Genomic DNA, 24392 nt, shown 5'->3' on the forward strand with positions numbered 1-24392 from the left:
CTTATAAGAAGCGTTCACCTCGCGTATGCGATCCCTGTAATCAGGATCTTGCCGACGTCTTTTCTGTTCCAATTCCCAGGCCACGTATTCCGGATCTGCTTGGCGCCGTCGATTTCGTTCTCGCGTAGCGGCCAGCCTTGCTTCTCGGATCACAGCCTCTTCCCCGGGAGTGCGATTTAGCTTCGGGCGAACCATGGCTGCGTATGGTTAGGCGCGAGCTGTACACTTCTTCATTTTTAGTGGCCCAGTCGTGAGTAGTGGGATTTATCCAATTTATGTGGCACATTTGTTGGGCTGACTGTTGCCTTCTTCAATATTAGTGGGCCAGTGGTGAGTAGTGGTATTTAGAGCACTGCATGGGCCGTGATTATCGGCCCTGGCACGGCCCGAGCCCGGCACTCGTTGAAGTTTACCCGCCCGAACCCGGCCCGGTGACTCAAAAGCGAGACAAGGGCCCGGCCCGAACCCGAGAAAAACTTCACCTACCCAGCCCGGCCCGGCCCCAGCGCAGATCGGGCCCGACAGGGGCCCGAGCCAATAATCTAGGAGGTGGCGCCTGAACATGGAATCGACAGCAAGGCGTTTTAAGTAGCAAATATCTACATTCTGTTGGCGCATGCTACGCTAACAATTATGATTTAATCTACGGTAATTTCTTGTACAAAAGGGTCCTACTGTGGTAACATTTGACCGGACATACTGGGTACTATGAACTGTATGTTATTCGGCAGCGGTATACTGTGCATATTTTTAAATGCGAAGCATTTCTTAGCGAACCTTAGGGATTTTGAGCGTTTCTATCTATCTATCTATCTATCTATCTATCTATCTATCTATCTATCTATCTATCTATCTATCTATCTATCTATCTATCTATCTATCTATCTATCTATCTATCTATCTATCTATCTATCTATCTATCTATCTATCTATCTATCTATCTATCTATCTATCTATCTATCTATCTATCTATATCTATCTATCTATCTATCTATCTATCTATCTATCTATCTATCTATCTATCTATCTCTATCTATCTATCTATCTATCTATCTATCTATCTATCTATCTATCTATCTATCTATCTATCTATCTATCTATCTATCTATCTATCTATCTATCTATCTATCTATCTATCTATCTATCTATCTATCTAGCCGCCTACGTCTGGGTGCTTTCATGATCGCCTCCTTAACTTGGTGTAGACCAAAACTGGCATGGGAGGGTAAGAAGATTTGACAATATGACTGTCTGGTCATGACATGAAAAACGTGAAAATCCTGTCGAGTACGTCCTCAAACCCTTCCCTCCAGACACGTGTGGCACATAGCCGTTTACCACGGGCCGTGGTGTACGCGTATGCGCCGCAGGTGAGTGACAGTTTATATCTACCGAGGAACGGCGAGAACAGACATTGGTAATTTAAATGCGAGAGCGTAAACAAAAACCGACGTCGGCAGCGTTGACCTGACGGATGGAAAGAATAAAAATTAGGATCCCAGCAAGAATAGAACCCAAGCATTCTGCGTGGCAGTCAGGTATTCTACTACAGAGCCACGCCAGGTCTATAAACTGGTTTGGAAAAGCAGACTATGCAGGCGTAATGTTGGTGCAACGTCAGTTGTGGTTGTGGTACTGGATATCTAATTTTACAAGAAAGCAATAGACACTACATATGTACTCCTACGATGCAGGCGTCATATCAGATTAATGTCCGTGGTTCCAGCGTTGGCTTCGCTTTTATAGCAGTCTAATAAACACCACATTTGTATTCATTTGATTCAGCAAGCTATATTGAAGCATTGCTAGACCCCGGAGGAATACATTAACGAAAGTTACGTATGATATTCACATGATTGCACCATAAAGTGCCCTTAGTTTCGATAATACTGACGTGTGTACTCTAATGTGAGGGCTGACGTTACCTCGCACCATAAGTTACCCTTCAAACGCCAGTGTTGTCGATGTGCCTGATAAGCCGACGATGTGCACACATCTACTACACTTGCAAAAACACGTCGATCCACCTCGTTACTCTTGGCTCAAAGCCATAAAATACAGCACAGAAGTACTCGCTGACTGCTTCGCATGAAACCGATTGCCACAATGCGTGGGATCTGCCGAATTGTTTTCTAGAAATACAATGGGAATCATCAAGAGCGTTTGGTAGCAGATATTGTAGCCAGAAAAGTAATTTGCAGCATGAGTTCAGATTTAACAGGGAGCGCAGTAAAAACAGAGGAGACGGAGAAAAACGCTCTCTTCCCTTTGTTTTTATTGCGCTCTCTATTGAAATTTAAAGCATGCTCTACCATCAAACCCAATAGTGCGTCATTCTGAATACGTAGCCCTTGTCTTTAGCATAGTAGCACCTTGACACGGCAAGAGAAATACAGGAAAAAAGCCAAATTTATTACCTTTGTTGTAAATACGCTAACCTAGATAAACATTAGTGCAGCTTGCACTACGTCGCGCAAGGCTGGGTGACAGCAGAGCTGCTGGGCACCTAGCTGGTCCTGGCATGGCTACGCTTTTAACCGCTCATCTCTCTCTCAACCACCCCTCGCTATGCAATGCCTATGCTCTCTCTCTCTTTTTTTCTGTGTTTTTTGTGTCTGTTTCTTTCCATCTCTTTGTCTCTCTGTCTATTTCCCCCTCTCTCTCTATCTTTCTCTGTCGTCGTTCTCTCGCCTTCTATCTTTTTTCTCTCTTTCTTCCCTTTCTTTCTTTTGCTCTCTCTCTTTATCTATTTGTACTCGTTTTCTCTCCTCCTTTCCCGCCTCCTCGGCCTCTCTTCCCCTTCCCACCCCCTTGCTATGCCATATTATACAAGGCTATGCTATGCTCTGCTAGTGTGCTTCGACAGCCGAGTGGTTAGGACGCTCTCCACCGGATCGTGGGTATGTGGGTTCGAATCCCACCTCGTCAAGGATATCTCTTTTTCGCTTTCTTTCTCTTTCTCTGTACTGATTCTCTCGCCCATCAGAGTTCTTGAGTCCCACGCCGGACAAATCGGTGCACGTGTTACGGGAGCGAAGAAGAAGAAGAGGACGAAGAGAGCGCATGGCGCTTCATGATGATGATAATCTTCTTTCTACGACACATGTCACAGCTCAAGCGTAACAGCTCTGCTGTAAAACTATAACGAACTCCGTGACCCACGTATACTTTTCGAAATGCATATAAACAGCCGAAAGGACAAAAGAAACCATTTGTTGTAGCATTATTTCCATATATCACACCACTGATAGTATACGTATACAGTCTATAGGGCCGAAGAACTTTTATCTTTATAGATTGTTTGCTGCGTTTCTTGTTTGCTTTTACTTCTATTTCTTTACTCACTCCCCTCTGTAATGCCTTTGGCCCTGAGGACATCGACAAATGAAAATGAAATGAAATAAGCTTTTTTTGGCATAGTTTACGGCTCATTTCTTGACATGCTATCGTGCGAAAAGTCAAATTATCAAGAGATTGCGGCTGTAAGCACGCCATGTTCTGTTGCAGAAGATACCCTGCAGCGCTACAGTTTCTTGAACAGCTTGCGCTAGCCGCAGGGGAGCACGAAATCTGCCTTGCATATTGTGAAGGCGTCGGCATTCGTAGTTCTCAGACTTCCACCACTGGAGAAAATTTCGGACGTCTCTGCGGACCTCTGCAGAATGAACATAGTTGTCCAGCTCGTCGCATCATTTCTCTTGTTCCCGAACGTCGTGCCACTCTTCAATATAATCTATAAAACTCCTCGTTGAGGGTTTCTCCTTGCAGGTTTCAGCAGTGCATGTTATGCAGGGTTTGTACTGTGCTGTTTTTTTTTTTTCGTTATATTATGGTGTATGCCTTGCTAACAATGTTGTACAGGCAGAAGGTAGCGATTGGACTACGCGGGTAGGACTGGCAGGAGGTAGACGAAGAGATTTCGATCTATTATCGGGGTTCGTTTCAGTTTGGTAATACAGGCGCTAATAAGCTTCTCAACGCTTACTCATTGGATGCATATGGTTCGAGGCAAAGGGACATCACCTGGTACGAAATTCGTAACTGTCTTTTTTCAAGCCAGATACTACATCGTCAAATGAATATGATCTGCCGCACACCTTGTTTATTGGACTTATGCTATTCCTGCACATTCCAACGCTGTTGCGGCAGTATCACGTAGCTCTCGCACCATATAGCGGAACACGATGAAAGCTCAGACGTTAACAATGTGGCCACACAAAGCAGGCTGCATGTCCACGTCGCGTCACATGACCACTGGCAGCCGTGACGCAGCCATTGAAAGAGAACGTGTCTTTGTAGTGATTCTACGTAACAAGACTCCGTGGAGAGCTTTCGTTCTATAGTGCACTGCGGGAACTTTCAAGAACGTTGCCCTGCTTTGAAGCTCTGTGACCGCTCTTTCGATGAGAGGTTATCGATATAACGTTACTACATAAATTTATGATATTACATTTATGGCTCCGATCACAACATCGCATATAAAATAAAAGCAAATAAAATTAATAAAGCATATAACAGTTTGGTTTGCAAAAGCTTTATTACACAGAATAGTGAGATAATAATTATACAAGTGCTTAGTCTCTCCAGTAGCCCCATATGCAAGAAGCAAAAGAAGTTCAGTACTTGTCTCTCATAAAACTTCTCCAAATAGTTTGCCCCAGATAAAAGAAAGTGTTTTTTTTTTTTTTCAATATTCAATATGTGGGACATATATGTATGCACAGCTTATGTGGAACAATCTTAAGAACTGGGCAAAGTCTAAGCCCGGCCCGACCCGAGCCTGCCACCTCAAACCCAGGCCCGACCCTAAGTCCGGAGCTTCGGGCCCGATCCCGGCCCGGGCCGCCGTGGAAAGTACTTTACCCGGCCCGGCCTGATCGGGCCCGGGTTTTCGGGTTGGCCCGAGCCCGTGCGGTGCTCTAGTGGTATTTAACCAATTTCTGTGGCACATATCACCCGTTTATGATAATGATAGTTTTTTGGTTCGTCGGACCAGGAACGATTAGCTAAACAGCTTCGCTGTTATAGGATGGGAAGACAGAAAGCAATAGGCCGAGAGGGAAAGAGGCAGAAAGAAAAAAACACAGAAATGATAGAAAAAAAAGAGAGAGCAGGGCAGAAAAGAGCAATAAAGAGCGAAATACAGAGAATCAAAGAAACAGAAAGAAAGAAATAGAGAGATAGCGAAAGAGATAGAAAGAGATAGGAAGCGATGAATAGAGAGAGATATATATAGAAAGAGAAAGAAATACATGGATAGAGAGAGAGAGAAAGAAATAGAAGTAAACAGAGACGAAAAAGAGATAGAAAAAACAGAGAGAAAAAGAAAAAGAGAAAGAAACAGAAAAAAAAAAACATGACTGATCCCTCCTTCACGGGAATTGGTATAACACGAAAGTAAAACGTGTCCTTACAGAAATAGCTGAATTTTTACTGTACAGTGATATAATAGAGCTTGCACAATGTCAATTGGTGTTTTGCATCACCGTTTAACGTGTATGCACCCACGTTGACGCTTGGTGGCACATCTCCATGCCGACGACTACCGTCCATGATCAATGATTAAACAAACTTTTTATAGCTGTAGTAGTTGAGGGTGAGTGCCTGATCAGAGAAAGCGGTGTGACAGCCAGAAGAGCGTCGTTTTTTGGACGAAGAACTTGGGCTAATGTCAGCATCCCGCGGCATGTCAAAGAGTAAACAGAACACCACGCCGAACCAGAGGGAAACGCAAGGCGCGTCGTGTCTTCCCTCTAGCCCGGCCGCGATTTTAAGGCGAAAGCCTTGAATGTCTCATACTCGTGGCGTCGGTCCGCCCGTTCCCTGGAACGGTGTCAGCTGTGGCCTCTCCCCCTCACACTCTCTCAGCAATCACGTGATGGCACAGCAGCGCATAGCAGCAGTAGCAGCAGTTGCGCGTTGCTCTTTCCGACGCGCGTTACGCGACTGTTGCGCAACGCGGCGGCGGCGTCCAGTGGCGGCGTCCGTCTCGTTGCAGCATTCGAGTTAGTCGGATGGCTCCCAAGCGGCCCGGTGATGATTCCACGGCAAGCGGTTTGGAGAAGCGCCCCAAGAATGTGCATTCCAGCAATACCATTGCACGGTCAGTCGAATGGCCGCAGGCTTTCGCCAAACACACTTTCGCATTTACAAAGTGTCCTTCAATTTTTTCTCGGGGCGAGCGTAAATGGGGAACGCGGTATTACGGCCAGGCGAGGCAGGCGCGTGTCGCAGAGCTATTTTAAATATGGATGTTTGCTATGAGCAAAGCCGAGCCTTAGCCTCGCTAACGTCGCCACCTCGCGGTGTGTTAAGGTGTTGACAAAACGGCACTTCTCCTATTGGAAACGCGCCGAATGGGCGGGCACGAAGCAACGACGCAACGACGACCGTGAGCTAATTACCGAGCCCACGGTCCTGATGCATTACTTCACTTTACCGCTCCCAGACGGCGACACTACCCGCCGACCAAGAGCACTGCGAGAGGAAAGTGTGAGATATAAAAGGCGCGTTTGTAAAGCCTTTACAGTGCGTAATGGTGGCACAGTAATAAAGAAAAAAAAATGGTGGCGCAGTGGATAGCGTGCCTGGCATCTGTTGTCGTGGACCGAGAGGTCATGGGTTCGACTCCCGTTGACGGAGCTTTTTTTTTTCTTTGCATTCTGATCGTGTGCATTTTTAGACGTCATTTCCGTGACGGAAATACGTCACAGAAGTCTTGGTGGACCCTGACATAAAACACTTCCGTGTTAAAATAAATTGAAACAAGGCAGCCCGCGAAGCTCCGCCCTTCACTGAGGCATGGGACCACTAGTGCGAAGCTTTTTTTTCGATGCGCGCGCTCTTCGAGGCTAACCGTCGGCACCGTGGTTTCGTCCTGTGGTTTGAAGGTGGCAGCGCGCGCTTGGTGTAAGCGCTCGTGTGTGTAAGTGGCCTCTGTCAGCTACACTCAGCGTAAAAGAAATTGGAAGTCTTCGAGATTGATGTAACCTTTATTTTCAATCATGTTTATTTATTAGTGTTCTGCGTGTTGTGGTATCTGTTGTATTTTGCATGTTGTATTATATTTGGCTCTCTTGTATGTTTGTATATTTAGGTCTATTTCCGGAGCCCTCCACTACGGCGTCTGTCATACTCATATAGTGGTTTTCGGACGTTAAACGACAGATATTATTATTATTATTATTATATTTAGCGCTACATCTTTATATATGGCTGTTGTTCTCCATTATTTTTTAATCTGCTTGTATTTCATTATTTTAATTGTACATGCGTACTTGGAAATGTTTTTTATGCTTTGTAATGTAATCTTTTCTTTTTCGCATATGTAGCATGTCTTGCTAGATTTTAGTGCACTTCTGCCTCTCCTTCTAGGGCCTACATTTGCCTTGCAGTATTTTACGAATAAATAAATAAATAAATAAATAAATAAATAAATAAATAAATAAATAAATAAATAAAAAATTACACCATCTTCCACTCAAGGGAACCATGAGGGGATGCGAAGCAGCGTTGGGGGCGCACACCAAGTTTGCGTTACGTTCACCCGGCGTTTCCGTTAGTGTGTGACGTTTGTATTCAGTGTTTGTGTTATCATTACGTTGTGCTTGTGCGTTGCTTTCCGTTAGTGCCGAGTGAACGAGTGGCGCCGACGTTGACGTTACAACTCATCTGAACGGGAGCGAAGCGAGAATGACGGAAGCCGACCGTGCGCACGCGCTTATATACTACACATGAAACGGGGGAGGGAGAGGAGAGAGAGTGGGTTACAGGCTGTATTTGGCAGCGGCGCGGCTGCATAACGTGGGAGGAGAGGTGGCGCCGCGGCTGCAGTGCGGACGCCACCACCGACGACGGACACAGCCCCTAGCAAAAGCTGCTTCGCATCTAATAAATAAATAAATAAATAAATAAATAAATAAATAAATAAATAAATAAATAAATAAATAAGGAGCATGTACCTACCACGTGCGCAATAATATATGTTCATGAGCATTTATCTATGCGTGTTGTGATACATATTATAGAGTGGGCAAATTTCCTGTCAATAGGGAACTGTTAGGACAAATAGACAGGCTTGTTTATGTGTTATGTTTGCGTTGCTCGTACGGTGCGCGCACACGGCTCCCGTCCGTTGCCCTCTGTGCGTGCCGTGTGCACCGCAGTGGGCGCTGTGCTGTCTCGATTTCCGGAAGCCACATTCCGTACGAGAGGGCCCAATACGAGAACCTTCGAATCCAAGCGTTGGGTGCACGTAAGAAAAATAGATGGGGCCAGGATTAGGTCGGAGCGCTCCACTTTACTCGGGACCCACATGACACAATCAGTCACACAGGCTACAGACCCGCCACGCTTGTCTAGTGGTTAGGGCGCTCTAATGCTGACCTGAAAGTCTTTAGATCGGATCCCAACCGCGGCGGCCGCATTTTGATGGAGACGGAATGCTAGAGGCCCGTGCTGTCAGTGCAAGTTAAAGAAGACCAGGTGGCCGAAATTTCCGGAACCCTTAACTGCGGCGTCCCGCATAAAAATATCGTGGTTTTCGGACCTTAAACCCCAATATTCATTATTATTAGAGACTATAGATCTTGTCAAAGAATATATCACAATGATCGAGGGCTGTGAAAAGGAAGACTGACAACCACACGATTGTAGCACAAGGCCACAAAGTCCACGGGTATTTATCAGAAAGAAAGCTTCTTAGTTAACAGAAAAAAAATTAAAGCAGCTTCGCACTGGTGGTACCAAGCCTGACAGAAGTGCGGAGCTGGGCGGCCTACTTTGTTTCTCCTTATTTTTCTATTTCTTTCTTTTTCTCTCGTGTCTCTGTTCTTTCTATGTATTTTTTGCCTGTTTATTTCTGTTTCTTTCTTTCGCGCTCTATGTATTTCTTTTTCTTTCTCGCTCTTTCTATCTTTCGTTCTCTTCCTTCCCTTTCTCTCTCTCTCTCAGTATTTCTCGCTTTCTCTCTCTCTTCGTTTATTTCTTTCTCTTTTCTTTGATTCTCTCTTTACCTCTTTCTTCTCTTTCTTCCTCTCCATTTCTCTCTTTTTCTCTCTCTATATGCTATGCTTTACTCTCTCCCCTCCTCCTTTCCCTCCCCTTTACCCTCACTTCCCTTTCCCGTCCCTTTGCTATGCTATACTATACAAGGCTATGCTATGCTCTGCTAGCGTGCCTGGATAGCCGAGTGGTTACGACGTTTGCCTTCGGATCGTGGGTACGCGCGTTCGTATCTCGCGTCAGCGAGAATTTCTCTCTTTCTCCTTTTTTCTACCTCTTTCTTTCACTCTCTCTGTATTTGTTCTCTCGCCCATCAGAATTATTGCATCCCACGCCGGATAAATTGCGCACGTGTTCTGGAAGCCAAGCAGAAGATGAAGAAGAGGACGAAGAGATCGCGTACCGGTTCATGATTGTAACAGTTTTCTCTTCTCGTGCATGGCTTGTTCGAGCTGCCAGGAACTGGACGACTTGAAACGGAAAAAAGACACACACAGGGTGAAGCGCGTACTAACAACTGTTTATTTTCGTGTCACACACTTCCTTATGTATGACCTTATGTATGTTTGCGTTCCAAGTCGTCCAGTTCCTGGCACTAGCCCCCATGGCAGCTTTACTTTCTGTTCGCCCTGCACCGACTAACGGTCGGCTTAGATAGCTCCACTGTTAAAATTCTTCCTGGTCCGGGGATCGAACCCTAGACTAATGCCTTACTGATCTGGTCGCTCCGGTCGCTCTGACTTGCAATATTAAGTGTTGATAAGTACTTCCAGTTGTCGATTAATTCGCGCTGCGCTTGCGTGGCTCAGCTGGTAGAGCGACTGGCGTTGGTCCCGGCTTCAATTCACGGACCTGGACGAATCTTTAGCTGAAGGCCTTCTTTCTGAGTAATCTGTGTGTAGTTTCTTGTATGCAGCCTCGGGCTACATACCAGTGATTGTCAAATTCCCCTTGCACCAGATCTGATTTGCAATATCCAGGATCTTAAGCTAGAGGAGAAATGTGGAGTGATATGCCAGCAAATCTATATGGTGGGGCCAATGTGTTAAGGTTTAAAAGGACGTCGCCTGTTTGTCCGAAGCACCGATTATGTGCGAGCCACTTCTCGTGAAACGAATCTGCATGCATTTTGCTGCGCTTATAGCGGCAATCACTACAAGCTTCTCTGATACGTATGTGCGTACGAGGCTGGCCTCAGTGTGAACAAACAGGTGGCCGTGTTGGCACGACACGTTGACGCCCCCGCAGGCCCTGAACTTGGTGCAGTCCTACGTGTCAATGTCCGTGCCCCTGTACGTGTCGTACGTGCTGCACTCGACTGCCGCATCGGGTGGCTGGCAGCACAGCGACATGGTGACTGAGCTCAAGATCAGCTTCGTCTACAACACGGCCATCCTCTGGGACCACGGAATATCCACCTACCTGGACTCTCATCTCAACGGTCAGTCTCAACCGCAAGCTTTATTATCCTCTATCGACATGGTGCCTTTGAAGGACAATAAATACGCATCCATCAGCCCTGGCGCACTCGGTGATAATCAAAGCGGCTGGCATGTCTTAATAATTACTTTGGTTCAGCTTCTTTTTGTTATTTAGTACAGTAAATTGTGCAACTTTTAGTACCTTCTTCATATGTCCTTGCTTTATTTAACTGTCGCCAGCATACGACGGCTGACGCTGGCTCTTCTACCTCTTTCCATCTTTTTTATTATTATTATTATTATTGTTATTATTATTATTATTATTATTATTATTATTATTATTATTATTATTATTATTATTATTATTATTATTATTACTATTATTATTTTTACAAAGGAAGCATTTGTTATATAAAGGCGTAATTACCTTTATATAACCGATGCTTCCTGAGAAGTCATTATAAGAAACATCGCACAGGGACTTCAACTGCCTTTCGATTGTGTAGGGAAGCTTTCCGTTTTTTTTTTTTTTTTTTCTTATCGTCATCGCAGGTAGCATATACCCGACGCAAATGCGGATCAACGACAACGGACAGCTGGTGGTGCGATTTCGCACAGTCGCTGGCTTTCACGGACAGTACATCCTCGAAAGCAGAGGTAAGGGCCTCTTTTTTCCGGTGGAATTTTAAGTCTCTTTCTCGTCATGGCTTCAGCATTCAATGCACCAGAGACGAGGCATTTGGGGGCGGCTGTTTGTAGGCGTGACATCACTCTAGAAAACGCCTGCCCCTTCCTACTGATCCTTCTCAGCTGTGCGATCGTTTATGGGTGGCATTTTTCTTCCTTTTGGCACAGAACTAAAGAAGATGTCGTACGTCACGTCCGAAGAACAGCCTGACGTCACGTTCACCCTGAAGCTCGTACGACGGGACGCGACTTACAGCGCAGCACAGCAGGAGTGGGAGTTCATCTCAGACGTTGCTGTACGTGCCTCTCCTCTCGTCTTCCTATGTTGCATGCCCGTTTTACAGTGGCTATGCCCGCTTTCTGTACAGCGAATACAAACTTCAGAGGAATAAGAACTCCGTTATGTAGTGCTAAAGGGGTCCTGCAGTACTCTTTGAGCACATGGGAAGAAAACGCTGCCAAACGGTAGTCGATGATCCTGCGAATGTGTGAGAATTTATTTATTTATTTATTTATTTATTTATTTATTTATTTATTTATTTATTTATTTATTATTTACAATAACTACAGCGCCCACGTAGGGCATTAGTGTAGGGGGGAGGTATTAACATTGAAATACAAATACAAATACATTATAAAGCGCCCAAGGGTGACACGCCATTAACATTGATGTTCATTAACATAAAACAACAACAACAACAGCAGCAGCAGCAAACAGGAAAGAAATCAATCAGAAATAGCAAGATTGCAAAAAAAGAAGAAATAAGAGACGAGTCAAACGCAGATCGCTAGAAGGCAGGAACAATAACTTTTAAGTGTGCGATAAAATATAACTCTGAAGCACAAATGTGAATATTGCACGGAGACCATTTCTTAAGACAGTTTGTTCCATTGATGAATTGAGCGCTGATAAGTCATTTTAGTGAACGTACAAACCAGTTCAAATGACATTAACGGGCATCGTTGGCGCTTCGAGACGCCGACGATGCGCGAAGTTCCTAGCTGCGGTTCGCGAAGTTCCTAGCTGCGGTTCAGAACAGCCGGTGCACGATTTTCTTCGTCACGCAGTCCAATGTGCCGATCTGCGAAGTGTTTAGTGGCAGTTGCGGCAAGTCCGCGTGCGATGTTCTTCAATTCAAGATAAGATTGAGTGAGAAGGGCGTATTTTTGCAACACCTCCTAGACAGCTTTCAAGCCTGCGCGCCACGTGATGTGACGTCGACGACGTCACATCGCGCCGGCCTACCTCGGCTGGGAGCGCTTGACGCGCGCGCGCTCCTCACGCGAACTACTGCCTCTGACCGCTCAGAAGAGATCGCCAGGTCAACATGATTTATCAGGGTAACGAGAAATAATGAATATCATGAATGGAATAATATATATTTATTTATCGCAAGCAGGCGCCGTCTGCATAAATATCACAGTGCACACTGTTCTCGGCCCAGATAGACGGCGGCCAGCAAAAGATATTTCACTTCATACTGAAGATGTGCCAAAAGTACAGAATACAGATGTTGCTATAAAAACTGCGCAGCATAAACGGGTGAATGAATGGCAGAGAAAACAAGTTCTTGCACTTATTAGAGGCAGACATAGTACATCATATCACAGATAACTATCTGTTTTTTTGTCAAAGCAGGCACAGTTTGCATCTCAATAAAATGAAACAAAACAAAATATAACACATTGTTGCACCAAAAACATTCCCAAACTTTGGAACATGAAGAGCATACTCCCATTTAAATTGTAGGTTAGAGGAAAATATTGCATTCATTTATCACAGTAGTAGTAACACACAAGACATCATATTGTAAATTCAAGCACTTGTCAAAACGTCGCAATACATAAAACACACTGGTGACTGAAGTGTGAACCATAGCACGATAAATAAGTCACACAAAGAAAACTAATTGTACTGCTGCTACAGGTGCAAGCATGTCCTAGAAAACAAAAGTCACACAAAAATCCCAAAACACAAATCACATTGCACACCAATATATCTCTACAGAAAGCGCACAAGAAAAGCATACATAGCTGCGAGGTACCAAACATGGTCCCTCCAACTACCACAGCAGGCACTGCGACAGCTCAGTGAGCAAATGAGCACAACACGTTGACATGCCAAGAACACTTAAAAAGAGATTTTAAAACTATGTAGTGTCATTTAAATACGAAACAAACCGAAAACAAGGCTCGTTGCACAACAGACAGAAGTATGACAAGGAAATCAAGTCGGGACTGTGAAATAAAATGACCTCAGTGCAGCTTCGCACGAATAAATGTGGAGAGCGCTTCACCTGGAAAAATCACTTTTCCGGAAAGATTTGGGCCTTTCTGTTTTTTGCCTTCTGTTCCTTCCCAATGCGTAAGAGATCGTTCCTCTGCTTGCACAAGTTGTTAAGCATGATGTTTGCTGCGCAGTTTGCTACTAGCGTGACGAGGAAATCATAGGTGTGTCCATTTTCACACGTATTTATGTCCTCAAGCCTCGGCAGACATTGCAGTGTCAATTGCCGAACGACATTCTTTTGGTTCAGGCCATGGAGAAACTGGGTGAAGTTACTTTGCGTCATAAGCTTTCTAACTACAACCTCTGTGTACATAACTACTCTAAGGTTTTAACCGGAAGAATGTGCGCCACCTCCTTGAACGAGCTCAGTAGACTTTGTATCATAAATACATGCACCGAGGTGGCTACTTCATTCGAATTGACTGCTGCACCACATATGTTCCCACCCTTGTAATCTAAACAAGGTTTGATATGAATCTCGTCAAGCATCAGCGTCACAGCGTGTTCATGTGGCTGCAGATGTTTGAATCTCTGGGAAACATACTGAAGGAAAGTGGCATCAGATGAATCGATTTGTGGGCACATTTGAATAGACGAGCACACATTTCTAATAGTGCTTGGATGCGGCAAGGTTAGTACACTCGTTCTTCTTAGAAACTTGTACGCATGTGGTGATATTGTATGCAAGATGCATGCAAACACCATTACCTGTGCGCTGTAGTGAATACGCTTTGCAGAAAGCAGTATAGCAGCTGCTCCTTCATGAACTTTACCGCCTCTTTCTTGTCTTCAGTAATGCTACCTTCCAATTTGTCGAGAAGGGATCGTATTGCAAGCGACAGGTGGCGACAACTGCAGCGCTCCTCAGACAGCATGCAAAGGTTGTTCAAAATTTCCAACAAGGAACTTACTTTTTGAACTGAGTCAGGTACAACAGTGCTACCAAGGTTCTTGATTTGTGATCCTTGATAGCAGGCAATGACTTCGAGGTTTTCAAACACTGTCAATGACGCATTCAACCAAGGTTCACGAAAGTCGATGATGTTCAAAAACATCTAGCACTCTTCTTTATGAATCACAGTCCACTTTGGCGACACTGAGACTACTTGCAGGCGAGCCTTTAGTTCTTCGAGGGACGAAAAACGGTCTCTTTCCTGTTCCGCTTCGTATGACGCCAGTGATTCTTCAACAGCATGGGCGAGTTGGGAAGCTTCTTTTCGGCTCCTCTTGGCATCAGGTGTTTCTCTCGTGTTGTGGTCTGATACTGAAAGGTAGGACGGGCAGCCGGGAAATATCGTTGGCACAGATCCAGGACGTAACCGCGGTACTGGCAGTGCGACTTCGATAACTCTTCCTGTCCTTGGATCCGTGTACGATGTCGTCCGCTCGATGCATGAAGCGTCGAAATGATCCACGCACACCTGCACAAACGAACAAACGTTTCATGAACATCTGAGAAGACACTTATTAAAAGAACTAAGTGCGCTCCCACGGACGACCCCCAGGCGACTATGTGTGAACAAAGAGTCGCCGGCCATCCTTGCTACGAACGTGATTTTGTGGCCGATTCTCATCGACTCTGTGTCAGCGCTTAGCAAGGAACAGCGGCTACACGGTCCCATATTTCATATCACATTGCTTCTACCTGTACAATCAACGAGGATCTGGGACAAGAAGATCACAAATCCTTACCTTAGTGCAAGACGTGGGCACGAAATCCTTCCTTGGAATGGCGCGTAGCCACTTGTTGAGAGCGTCGCCGTCTTTAGGGAAGGAAAACACTTGTATCTTCTTTCCCGTCCTGTAGTTTCCGGTACATCCCGGCACAGAACACTTATTAGGCATTGTCGTATCACTAGAACATCACGCACGGAAATGAAATTGCCGCAAAACAACAGCGGCAAACGACAAACGTGACTGAACCGACCCACGCTGCGCTCGCTGCCGCTGCGGCTTCCCCGAGTGTCGGCCGGGCGGAAATGACGTCAGATCGCTGGGCGCAGGCCTGAAAAGCTGTCTAGGAGGTGTTGATTTTTGTCCCACAACAATAATCTTCATCAGGCTTGCTTGCGTTTCCTTTGTTGAAAACTCGTCGCTCGCCACTCAAGAATGCCATGTCACGCTGATAACTGACTTATAGTGACTTGCAAGTACCGGGCGCACAACGATAGCTCAAGGAAAGGCCCGCGAAATAGGTGACAGCTGTTGTGGTGGGACAGCCTTTTTACTCGCTCTTTTCTAAGAGCGTTGATCACGCAGGTCAGGCACCGATGAATGCGCATCCAAGGTAAATGTAAATGGTAGCGAAGCTTCCATAGAAGCCCATACGTTCAGAAAATGGCTGCTCATCAGCTGCTCATGGGGCTTAGCGCCATCTGTGTGAGGAGGAAACACTTCCGGCGGAACAAAAAATAAAGCGGATGTGACGCAATATCCGGTGACGTCATCTTGTTGGCACTAGTGCGAAATTTGACCTCAAAATATTTTTCTTAGGCCCCTGATTGCTAAGGACTCGCGCTACGGCGAGCCGGCAAGCCCTTGGCGAATGCGCTTGAAGCCAACGCTAGCTAAACTAATATCGACCCGTGACTAAACAGCGGTGTTTAAGTGTACCGTCGTGCAATTCGCCTTGGTTTTACCAGGAAACTTTATTCTTTGAGCTTTTATTCTGCGTTCGTGTCATCCTCCACAGCATGAATAAAGTAGGCAGCAGCGTACCTCTCATGTTTGCAGCGTTGCTTATTTGCTTCGCACATGCGCAGGGGAGTTAAAGAGCGCACTGCATGTGTGCTTCAGTTGTAACGAGAAGAAATGACGCCTTGTCACGCCAAAATAATGATATTTCAGTTTTATTCAATGGTGACAATAACGCAATTTAACACACCATACACAATGAGCAACAAATGTCATAAGAAGTACAAAAAGTGCGTACACTACGTGCACTATGTTTTGCCTTTTGTTCCGATAAATTAACCTTACGTGTAACGTATCAAGACATGCGAATTGTTGTGATTGTAGCGCGACAGATAACTTAGCGATCTGCTCACCGATAACAGGAAATATAGTAGGCACCGCGTGTTCACGAAGGAAACTGGGCAGCAGGAATACTGATCCATGAAAATCCAGCAAGCACACTACTCCGGACCGTTGCCCCGGTGTCTTATCTAGAAGAGAGGGCTCGCCAGGCGTACGCATATTGCTATTGCATCCTTGGAACACCACATCGTTTCCGCGAGTACCGAGGAAAGCGCTCGGTGTGAAATGTTAGCCGCCTCGTGCGGCTAACATCCGTTGAACACTGTAGCCAACACGTTCACGAACGATCAAACGCACCTCGCAACTTCGCGCACACCAAAATCAATTTCTCACCACAATAATTCACGGAACGCATGCAAGTGCAAAACACCAGAACACCTGAGGGGGCGTGTCGCCGCAAACGAACTTACGAGCGCGCCTTTCCATGCACTGCAAGGGCTGCACTGAATGACAATGACGTGCGCCTCTCTTCAGGGGGCGCTAAGAAAAAGATTTTTCGTAAGAATTAAACACTGTCGTACATTCTTGGCACATTGCACCTACATAATATTGTTCGGGAAATAAATGTAATTTGTAAAACACAAAGATTGTTTTACATTTAAACAAAACTTGGTTTTTCGCTATTAGTGTTTGTTCCCTCCAAACATATAGTCGCGCTTCAATCGCAGCACCCATAACTCCTCTTGCTGGTGTCGTTGGCAATAGGTTTTGAACCGTTTTTCGCCCGAAGCTTCGCGACCTATTTGAATCGACCTTGGCGCATTCCTGGCCGCAATTTTGACCAGCAATCGCGCGCTGGGCTTCATGGCAGCGGTATCCGAGAACTCAGTGTGAATGGTTGGTAGTGCAGAAGGAGGTTCCAATGCATGAGATGCTTTACTACTGGCTCGATGAATCACCGCGCGAGATGTTTAACTGTCACAGACAACAAGCAATTGGAAGTACGGCCGCGCTTGTGCGATGTTCGCAACGAAACGCATCACGCTATCTAATCTCGTGATTTCGCCTTCTTTTTTACCATAGAAGATTTGCGTTTACGGTTGCCACATTGATTGGCAATTAGTAGATCAGCGATGATAGAATGAGTGCGAACACGAAACTGTGCAGCGCCCATTTTAACAGCCATAAACCAGCGCCTGCGTCGGCATAGGCGTGCGCACGAGGGGGCAGGGGGGTAGCCGCCCGTATTCACCTTAGGGTAGGGAGGCACAAGGTCTGCCCCATACGCTTGCTCAGTTATGAACACGCAGGTTTTTCACAATAATGGCGGCCCCTAATGAGGCACTCTAAGAATATATTGGGTGGATTCAGCGCGATACAACGAGGACAGAGATGAAGAAGGGACCAGCGCTGTTCTCACAACTAACTTTATTAGCGCAGAAACGCATATTTTAAAGCACGACCTATAACCACGTGACCACTAATAAAGTTAGTTGCGCTAATAAAGTTAGCTGTGAGAACAGCGCTGGTGTTCGTGTCCCTTCTTCATCTCTGCCCTCGTTGTGTCGCGCTGAATCCACCCAATATGTTCAACAGAATCCAACTCGCCCACGTGTCAGTTCTTTTGCACTCCAAGAACTGTTTACTTTTGCTTCCGGAAAGCCAGGGGCCCAAGGCAGGCTACTGTGAGAAGCACGTCAGCGTCTTTCCTGTCTGCTTTCGTCGCTGTAGTTACGTCGTCAAGTTTTCATTAGAACGTTTAACTGGGCAGGTTGGCGTGATTCCATCTTGAATGAATAAACAGCGCGAAACAACGAGGACGAACGTCGTTTCTTTCATTCGTCCTCGTTCTTTTGCACTGTTTATTATTTCAAGATGGAGTCAAGTTTTCCCTGGGCGGGACTGGCCGAATAATTGGAGACGGAGGACTAGGATTGCGGCGACGAGGGCGTTGCGGAACGTTTGAGGAAGTTGCAGGCCGTTGGCGAAGAATTAACGAAAAAAATGTTTTAGAGCGAAAGCTCCACTGCCCCATGTCTCCCAAGGTCATTAATCGCGTCGCAATGACCTTGAGCCGCCGGAGCGTCAGTGTGACTGCCGTGACGTCACGCCAAATGATCCGCTGCGGATAGACGTCGCAGCTGCGGTACTACGTTATGAGGCGATAGCTTAACCGCTGCTTCGCAGGCCGCTCATTGTCGCCATGGATGGCGCGCCGGCTGGATCGTCTATGCGAGCGTTTCACCGCAAGCGATAGGCAGACGCCAATCATCCAGTAGATATAGCTAGAGGGCAGGCTGCGAAATCGAAAGCAAAGGCAAAGTTTCCAGCTGAAACACCGAAGCAAAGGGAGACCAGATTAGCAAGTTTTAGACAAGCTTGCCAAGTGCGGAAGCATGCCAAGGTTGAAGCTACTGCAGCCACCACCGTCGTTCAGAAACACGAACAACAACAAGGAGATAATAATAATAATAATATTATTATTAATAATAATAATAATAATAATAATAATAATAATAATAATAATAATAATAATAATAATAATAATAATAATAATAATAATAATATCTGGGGTTTAACGTTCCAAAAACCACGATATGATTATGAAAGACGCCGTAGTAAAGGGCTGCAGGAATTTCGACCACCTGGGGTTCTTTAACGTGCACCTAAATCTAAGTACACGGGCCTCAAACATTTTCGCCTCCATCAAAAATGCAGCCGCCGCGCCAACAAGAAGAAGAAGCCTAACATTAAGTGCACAGTCTTTGCAAATACGTACCTTTCGCTCGTATAACTAGGTTTTACAAAGGTTAAACCTCAGCCAATATTTCTCGCTAGTCACGCTAAATTATCCGGCACCTTGGCTGATAAAGCATTTTTTCATGTCGCTATTGCGCTCTGAGAACATGTTTTAAACATGTTTGTGAAATTTTAAGGTGTTGGAATATTTCGAATAGTAAAGTTGTCTTGCGAATCGACGCGAGTACCGAACCATTGAAATCAAATATTCCAAGTTCCGAATATGCGCACACCCCTAATTTCGGCGATTCCCCGTTGTTTGTTGGATAAGCTTCGTTTTTCTGGATGCGCCATGCGTATAGCTCTTCGAGCACATGTTGGCGCTGGCAGGATGTGGTCGGTGCATGCCCGGCATTCGAAACCAACGCGTTTTGGGTTAGGCTCAACTGTCCCGTGCAGTGACAGATGGAGTTTTTCGAGACTCCTAGAGGTGAAAGCCGCCCCTGTGCAGGTGAAGGACTACTCGGGCACCTACCGCATCCACCTGGTGCCGTGCACGGTGCGCGAAGGCACCCTGTTCTCGGAGCCGATGCGTTGCACGCCGCAGGAGCCGGTGCCCTTCGAACTGCCCATCCACTTTCAGCAAGTGAGCGACCCGGTGCCCACGCGTTTCTCGCTCGATACGCAGTTCCACATTACTCGGCGTCGCGAGGCATGGCTGCGGCGCGCCGACCAGCAGGCGGACGACGACGACGTGGACGTCTCCTTCGCGCCAGGTTTGCGCTCTCTTCTTCCTTTTTTGCGAGGGCCAAAGTGACTCGTTGCGCGGACCCTTGAGCGAATGAAGTGTGGTAGAAACGTCAGCGTCACCATGCACCGTCATCGTGACGTCACGTTTATTTTATTTCATACTGTCAACCCCGTGCTTGGGGTCTATCACAGGGAGGGTGATACATAGCATTCGCACAAAAAGCACATAGGAATAAGATATGAATAACCAACAACAGAAAAATAAGAAACAAACAACGGTGGCTATGCAGATAAAAATCGACGAATAAATGCTCGCACCATAATTCAGCGCGCATCGCTACAGAGAAAACTGTCTAACGCATTTTCGAAATCCACTGGCGTTGTTTGTTGAACAGCCGCACAAGGTAAAATATTCCGCATTTCTATTGTGTCTGGGAAAAAGGTGTGGCGGAAAGCATTCCTTCGTGTGAAATAAGGTTGAATTGCTCTACTATTGCTAAGACGATCACATCGCCTTCCAGGGGACTGAAGACATAAATCCTTATTTATCTTTGTTTGCCCGCTTATAATATTAAAAAGAAATTTGAGGCGATGTTTGCGCCTGCGATATTCCGAAGACTCAAGCTCACAGGACGTTAACAAAGCCGCGACGGAGTGTGTGCTAATTTTTGTATTCTCTAGATTTTTTCCACAAGACTTTCTGGTGAGGCGACCGCACAATACTAGCGTACTCTAAGACTGGTCGTAGGAATGTTTTGTAAGCCGTTAGTTTTACATCCGGTGTGGCATGTCCCAGTTTTTTTTAGGAAATATAGTTTTTGTTTGCCTTAGAATAGATGTTATCTACATGCGAGTATAATTTCAATGTGTGCATAACGCTAACTCCTAGATATTTGAAACAGGCGGCATTATTTAAAGGGATGTGTCCACATAAGATCGAACACGAGGTCCCGGTCACCATTCCAGATTTTTATAAAATATACTGTAGGCATAGGCATTAGATTCAGAACAACGGTTTCGTAGTTACTACTGCGAAAAAGAAATTTGTTCACCCGAAAAAAATTATAAATTTTGGCCGCAAAAAACACTTTTCCAACAATTTCGCGATGTCTGAATTTTGAGCACACACAGGCAAAGAACGGTGCACTTCTTGGTCACAACATTTATTCCCCTCAAACAACAAGTAAAATACAATCTTGTGAGTTTATTATTTCTCTTGCTTGCCAAAGCACTTTTGAAGAAAAAAAATCACAGACATGGCGAACCGCACAAAATACACCTATTTTAGGAATGTATTGCTGCAAATGAGTTAAAGTGAGGATAATAAAAATCGGTACATATTAACTTATTAACATTGATATTTTAGCTCTCTTTTAAAATAACTTCCGTGATTTTATCGAGCTCCGTTTCACTCGATAATTGGGCTGAAACGTAAGTGATTTACCAAAAACGCCGAAGTTTGGAAATAGATTTTTCAAAAAGGCCATATTTGATTTTTTTCCTAAAGCCCTCTGACTGAAGTCAAAGACGTCATCTACCATTCCGCATAAAAACACGTTGCGTTATTTTGGTCGCTAACAAGTTACAATGTGTCAAGTGTGACCAAGTCAGCTTAGCGGCCGCACCGTTCTTTATGTACTGAAAATCGAATATAAGTTGTTCAGAATAATCGTACGTCACACTTGACACATTATAACTTATTAGCGACCAAAATAATGCAACGTTTTTTTTATGCAGAATTGTAGATGACATCCTTTTCTTCAATCAGAGGGATTCTAAAAAAATCAAGAATGGCCTTTTTGAGAAAACTATTTTCAAACTTCGGCATTTTTGATAAATCACTTACGTTTTAGCCCAATTATCGAGTGAAAAGGAGCACGATAAAACCACGGAAATTATTTTAAGTGAGAGCGCAAATATCAAAGTTCATAAACGTACCGATTTTTATTATCCTCACTATAACTTGTTTGCAGCAATAAATTCTTGAAATACAGGTATTTTGTGCGATTTGCCATCGACGAGCTTGCTGTTTCAACCAGTGTGAGCATATCGAAAGGCTGCTGCGACTTCTCAGCGACGGCAAAAGTCTCGCGGTTGTCAATACGGCGTACAGATAGCGAGTTCTTCTAAACAGCATTTGTTTACGTCCGCCAATTAAGCCCCGTTTCCTGGAATTATTTCATCCACAGCGTACATATTGTAAAGTTCGACGCAGTCCGTACAACCCAAGGCGGCTTTTCTGACAAAAAAAAAAAAGTCACAGTTTCGTCTCAAGGGCGAAGCAATGAATCCGACAGCAAGATATAGGAATGTCACAGGAATAACGACAAGCAGCTAGAAACTTGCTGCGCGCTGCTCAGGCACAAAGGACGCAGGAAAAGAAAGCACACAAGGCGAGTGCGAACTAACAACTGTCACAGATCGGCACTTGCAGCGCGCTGCTTAAACACCATGAAGGATGCACGAAAAGAACGCACATGTATACATAGGACAAGCGCGAACTGTCACAGTTGTTACTTCAACTAGCCCCTACTTTGGCTCTTCTAGCTAGCAGCTTACTCCTTTCGCAAACGCGGCCGCTGCAGCGAACAGAGTGACCTTAGTGTGGTCTATAGTTTCAACGCAAACTTTGCGGTGATAGCACACGACGTACAAAAGTCCCCCTCAAGAGATAACGGCGCGAGCACTGTCGACCACGCCTTGTATGTCAAATTACAAGTCGGAGGCGCACATTCAAACTCAGGCGAAACACTAGAGAGTTTTGGAATTGCGGACCCAAGAAATTTGCGAGCCGCCAAGGCGCATGCGCAGAACGCAAACCACTTTCTGACTCTTGCGCTTGCGTCGTCCCAAGAAGTATAGGACCCTTCTTTGGGGGGCGAACAAAACCAGAGAGCGCGCGACCTCAAGAGAAGAAAATAAAGACGGCGCTTAGCAGTGGCACGTGAAGCCACGGCTCGCGTTCCCTGCTGGCGTCGATTCTGGTCACTAAAACAAAATTTAATTTGGGCCTAGTTGGTACATACTCTTGAGGCTAAAATTACAGCGCAAACGCACTTTTTTGTCCTTCTTACTTCTTCTTTACTTCTTTGTCCCTGCCAGGCCCGTAACCAGGAATACTTTTCGGGGGGAGGGGGGGGGGGGGGGCGGGCACTTGCTGAAAACCTTGACTATTTGAGAAAAACACCTATTTTCATAACTCATTTTTGGTAAAAACACCTACTTCACGAAAACTTCGAGGGGGAGGGGCGGGCCCCTAGCTCCCCCCCCCCCCCCCCTGGTACCTCACCCATCTTAATATGATTTCATGTCTTCACGGATCTAGTACTCTATCATCCTTGTTACAAGTTTTGGTTCAAAGCTGTTGTTTTGTGCGCATGGGCGGTAAGGTTGCCTTGGACTTCTATTGCACTGGTGGTATTGCACTGGTGTATGAAAGAATGAAGCAGTTGTTAGTCAGCGCTTGTGTCGTATGTTTCTGCTCATCGTGGGTATTTTGTGCGTTTGCGCTGTAATTTTATCCTCACGATTTTAGTCACGGTGTAAGATGTATACTGCGATTCTGGTTCAGCCCTCTCGTTTCTTCCTTCCTGTGGCACAAGCCTACAAGAGCGAAAGCGTTCCCACTAGCTCGCGCCGCCACGAGTAGCGAGGCGCTACAACCCCAAAATGGAAAACTAGCGTGGGTCGCCAGTGATACGACGCAAACGCAGCGCGGGCAGCGATGCAGCATGGCCGGCATCTCGAATAATTTTAATTTCGCCACGTGTGGCGTCCCGTGCGTTTCACCGAATGCCACGTGCGTTTGTAATCTGCCGTTAGTGTCATGGTGAACGAATCTTCAGCTAAAACACTTCTATCAAATATTACAGTTTCAAGCAGACTGGTATCCACTCTTCATGAAATGTACTGCTTTAATACCCTTTGATAACATAAAGTTATTTTATATTTCTTTCTCTGCAACGCTTGTTGCAGGCTTGTAGAGGCCGCCTTGAGTATTTTGTTCGCTACGTATGCTAATTACGCACATTTGTAATAAATACAATGCAAGAGAAAGAAATGAAGCATGGCGTAATTGTCTAAGGCAGCGTGCTGAGGAGGGAGGGGTCCCAGGTTCGAATCCCCGGTCGCGCTCTTGGGAATCTTTTTTTCTTCTGAATTATTTTAAAGACGATTCTTGGGATACTTGAACGCAGAACTTTTGGTCTGTCCGTCTGTCTGTCTTTCTGTCTATCACACGATTCAGCCACCCGGCCAAAGCCACTTGATGAACGCCCAGTCATCTTGAACTGGTAGCTGCGTTCATACTTGCGAACATTGTCGATCAAAACGCAAATATTACGCATATCTGAGGCGCGACATCAATACGTAAGTATTAGGTGGTGTGTTCCTTTACTAGAAAATACATAGATACGTAATTCTAAAGACCCTAGTGTTTCTTAGGCTGCTCTGAAAATGCGACGCTATGCACGAAAAAGCCCTCTGCCGACGATATGGTGCTGCCACCTGGCAGTGGCCCTGAGTTC

General features: G+C 45.5%; 1 protein-coding gene across 1 annotated transcript in view; it reads left to right on the forward strand.

Moving 5' to 3' along the window:
• The window catches only part of LOC119382447 (FRAS1-related extracellular matrix protein 2), a 266202-nt gene that overhangs the window by 234483 nt on the left and 7327 nt on the right, over nt 1-24392 (forward strand). Inside the window, exons 18-21 of the mRNA XM_037650153.2 lie at nt 10252-10444; nt 10977-11081; nt 11280-11407; nt 19628-19892. Coding sequence (XP_037506081.1) covers nt 10252-10444; nt 10977-11081; nt 11280-11407; nt 19628-19892 — 691 coding nt within the window. The remainder of the gene's footprint in view (nt 1-10251; nt 10445-10976; nt 11082-11279; nt 11408-19627; nt 19893-24392) is intronic.

Source organism: Rhipicephalus sanguineus, chromosome 2, assembly GCF_013339695.2.
Source record: "Rhipicephalus sanguineus isolate Rsan-2018 chromosome 2, BIME_Rsan_1.4, whole genome shotgun sequence".
In the NCBI taxonomy this organism is placed as follows: domain Eukaryota; kingdom Metazoa; phylum Arthropoda; class Arachnida; order Ixodida; family Ixodidae; genus Rhipicephalus; species Rhipicephalus sanguineus.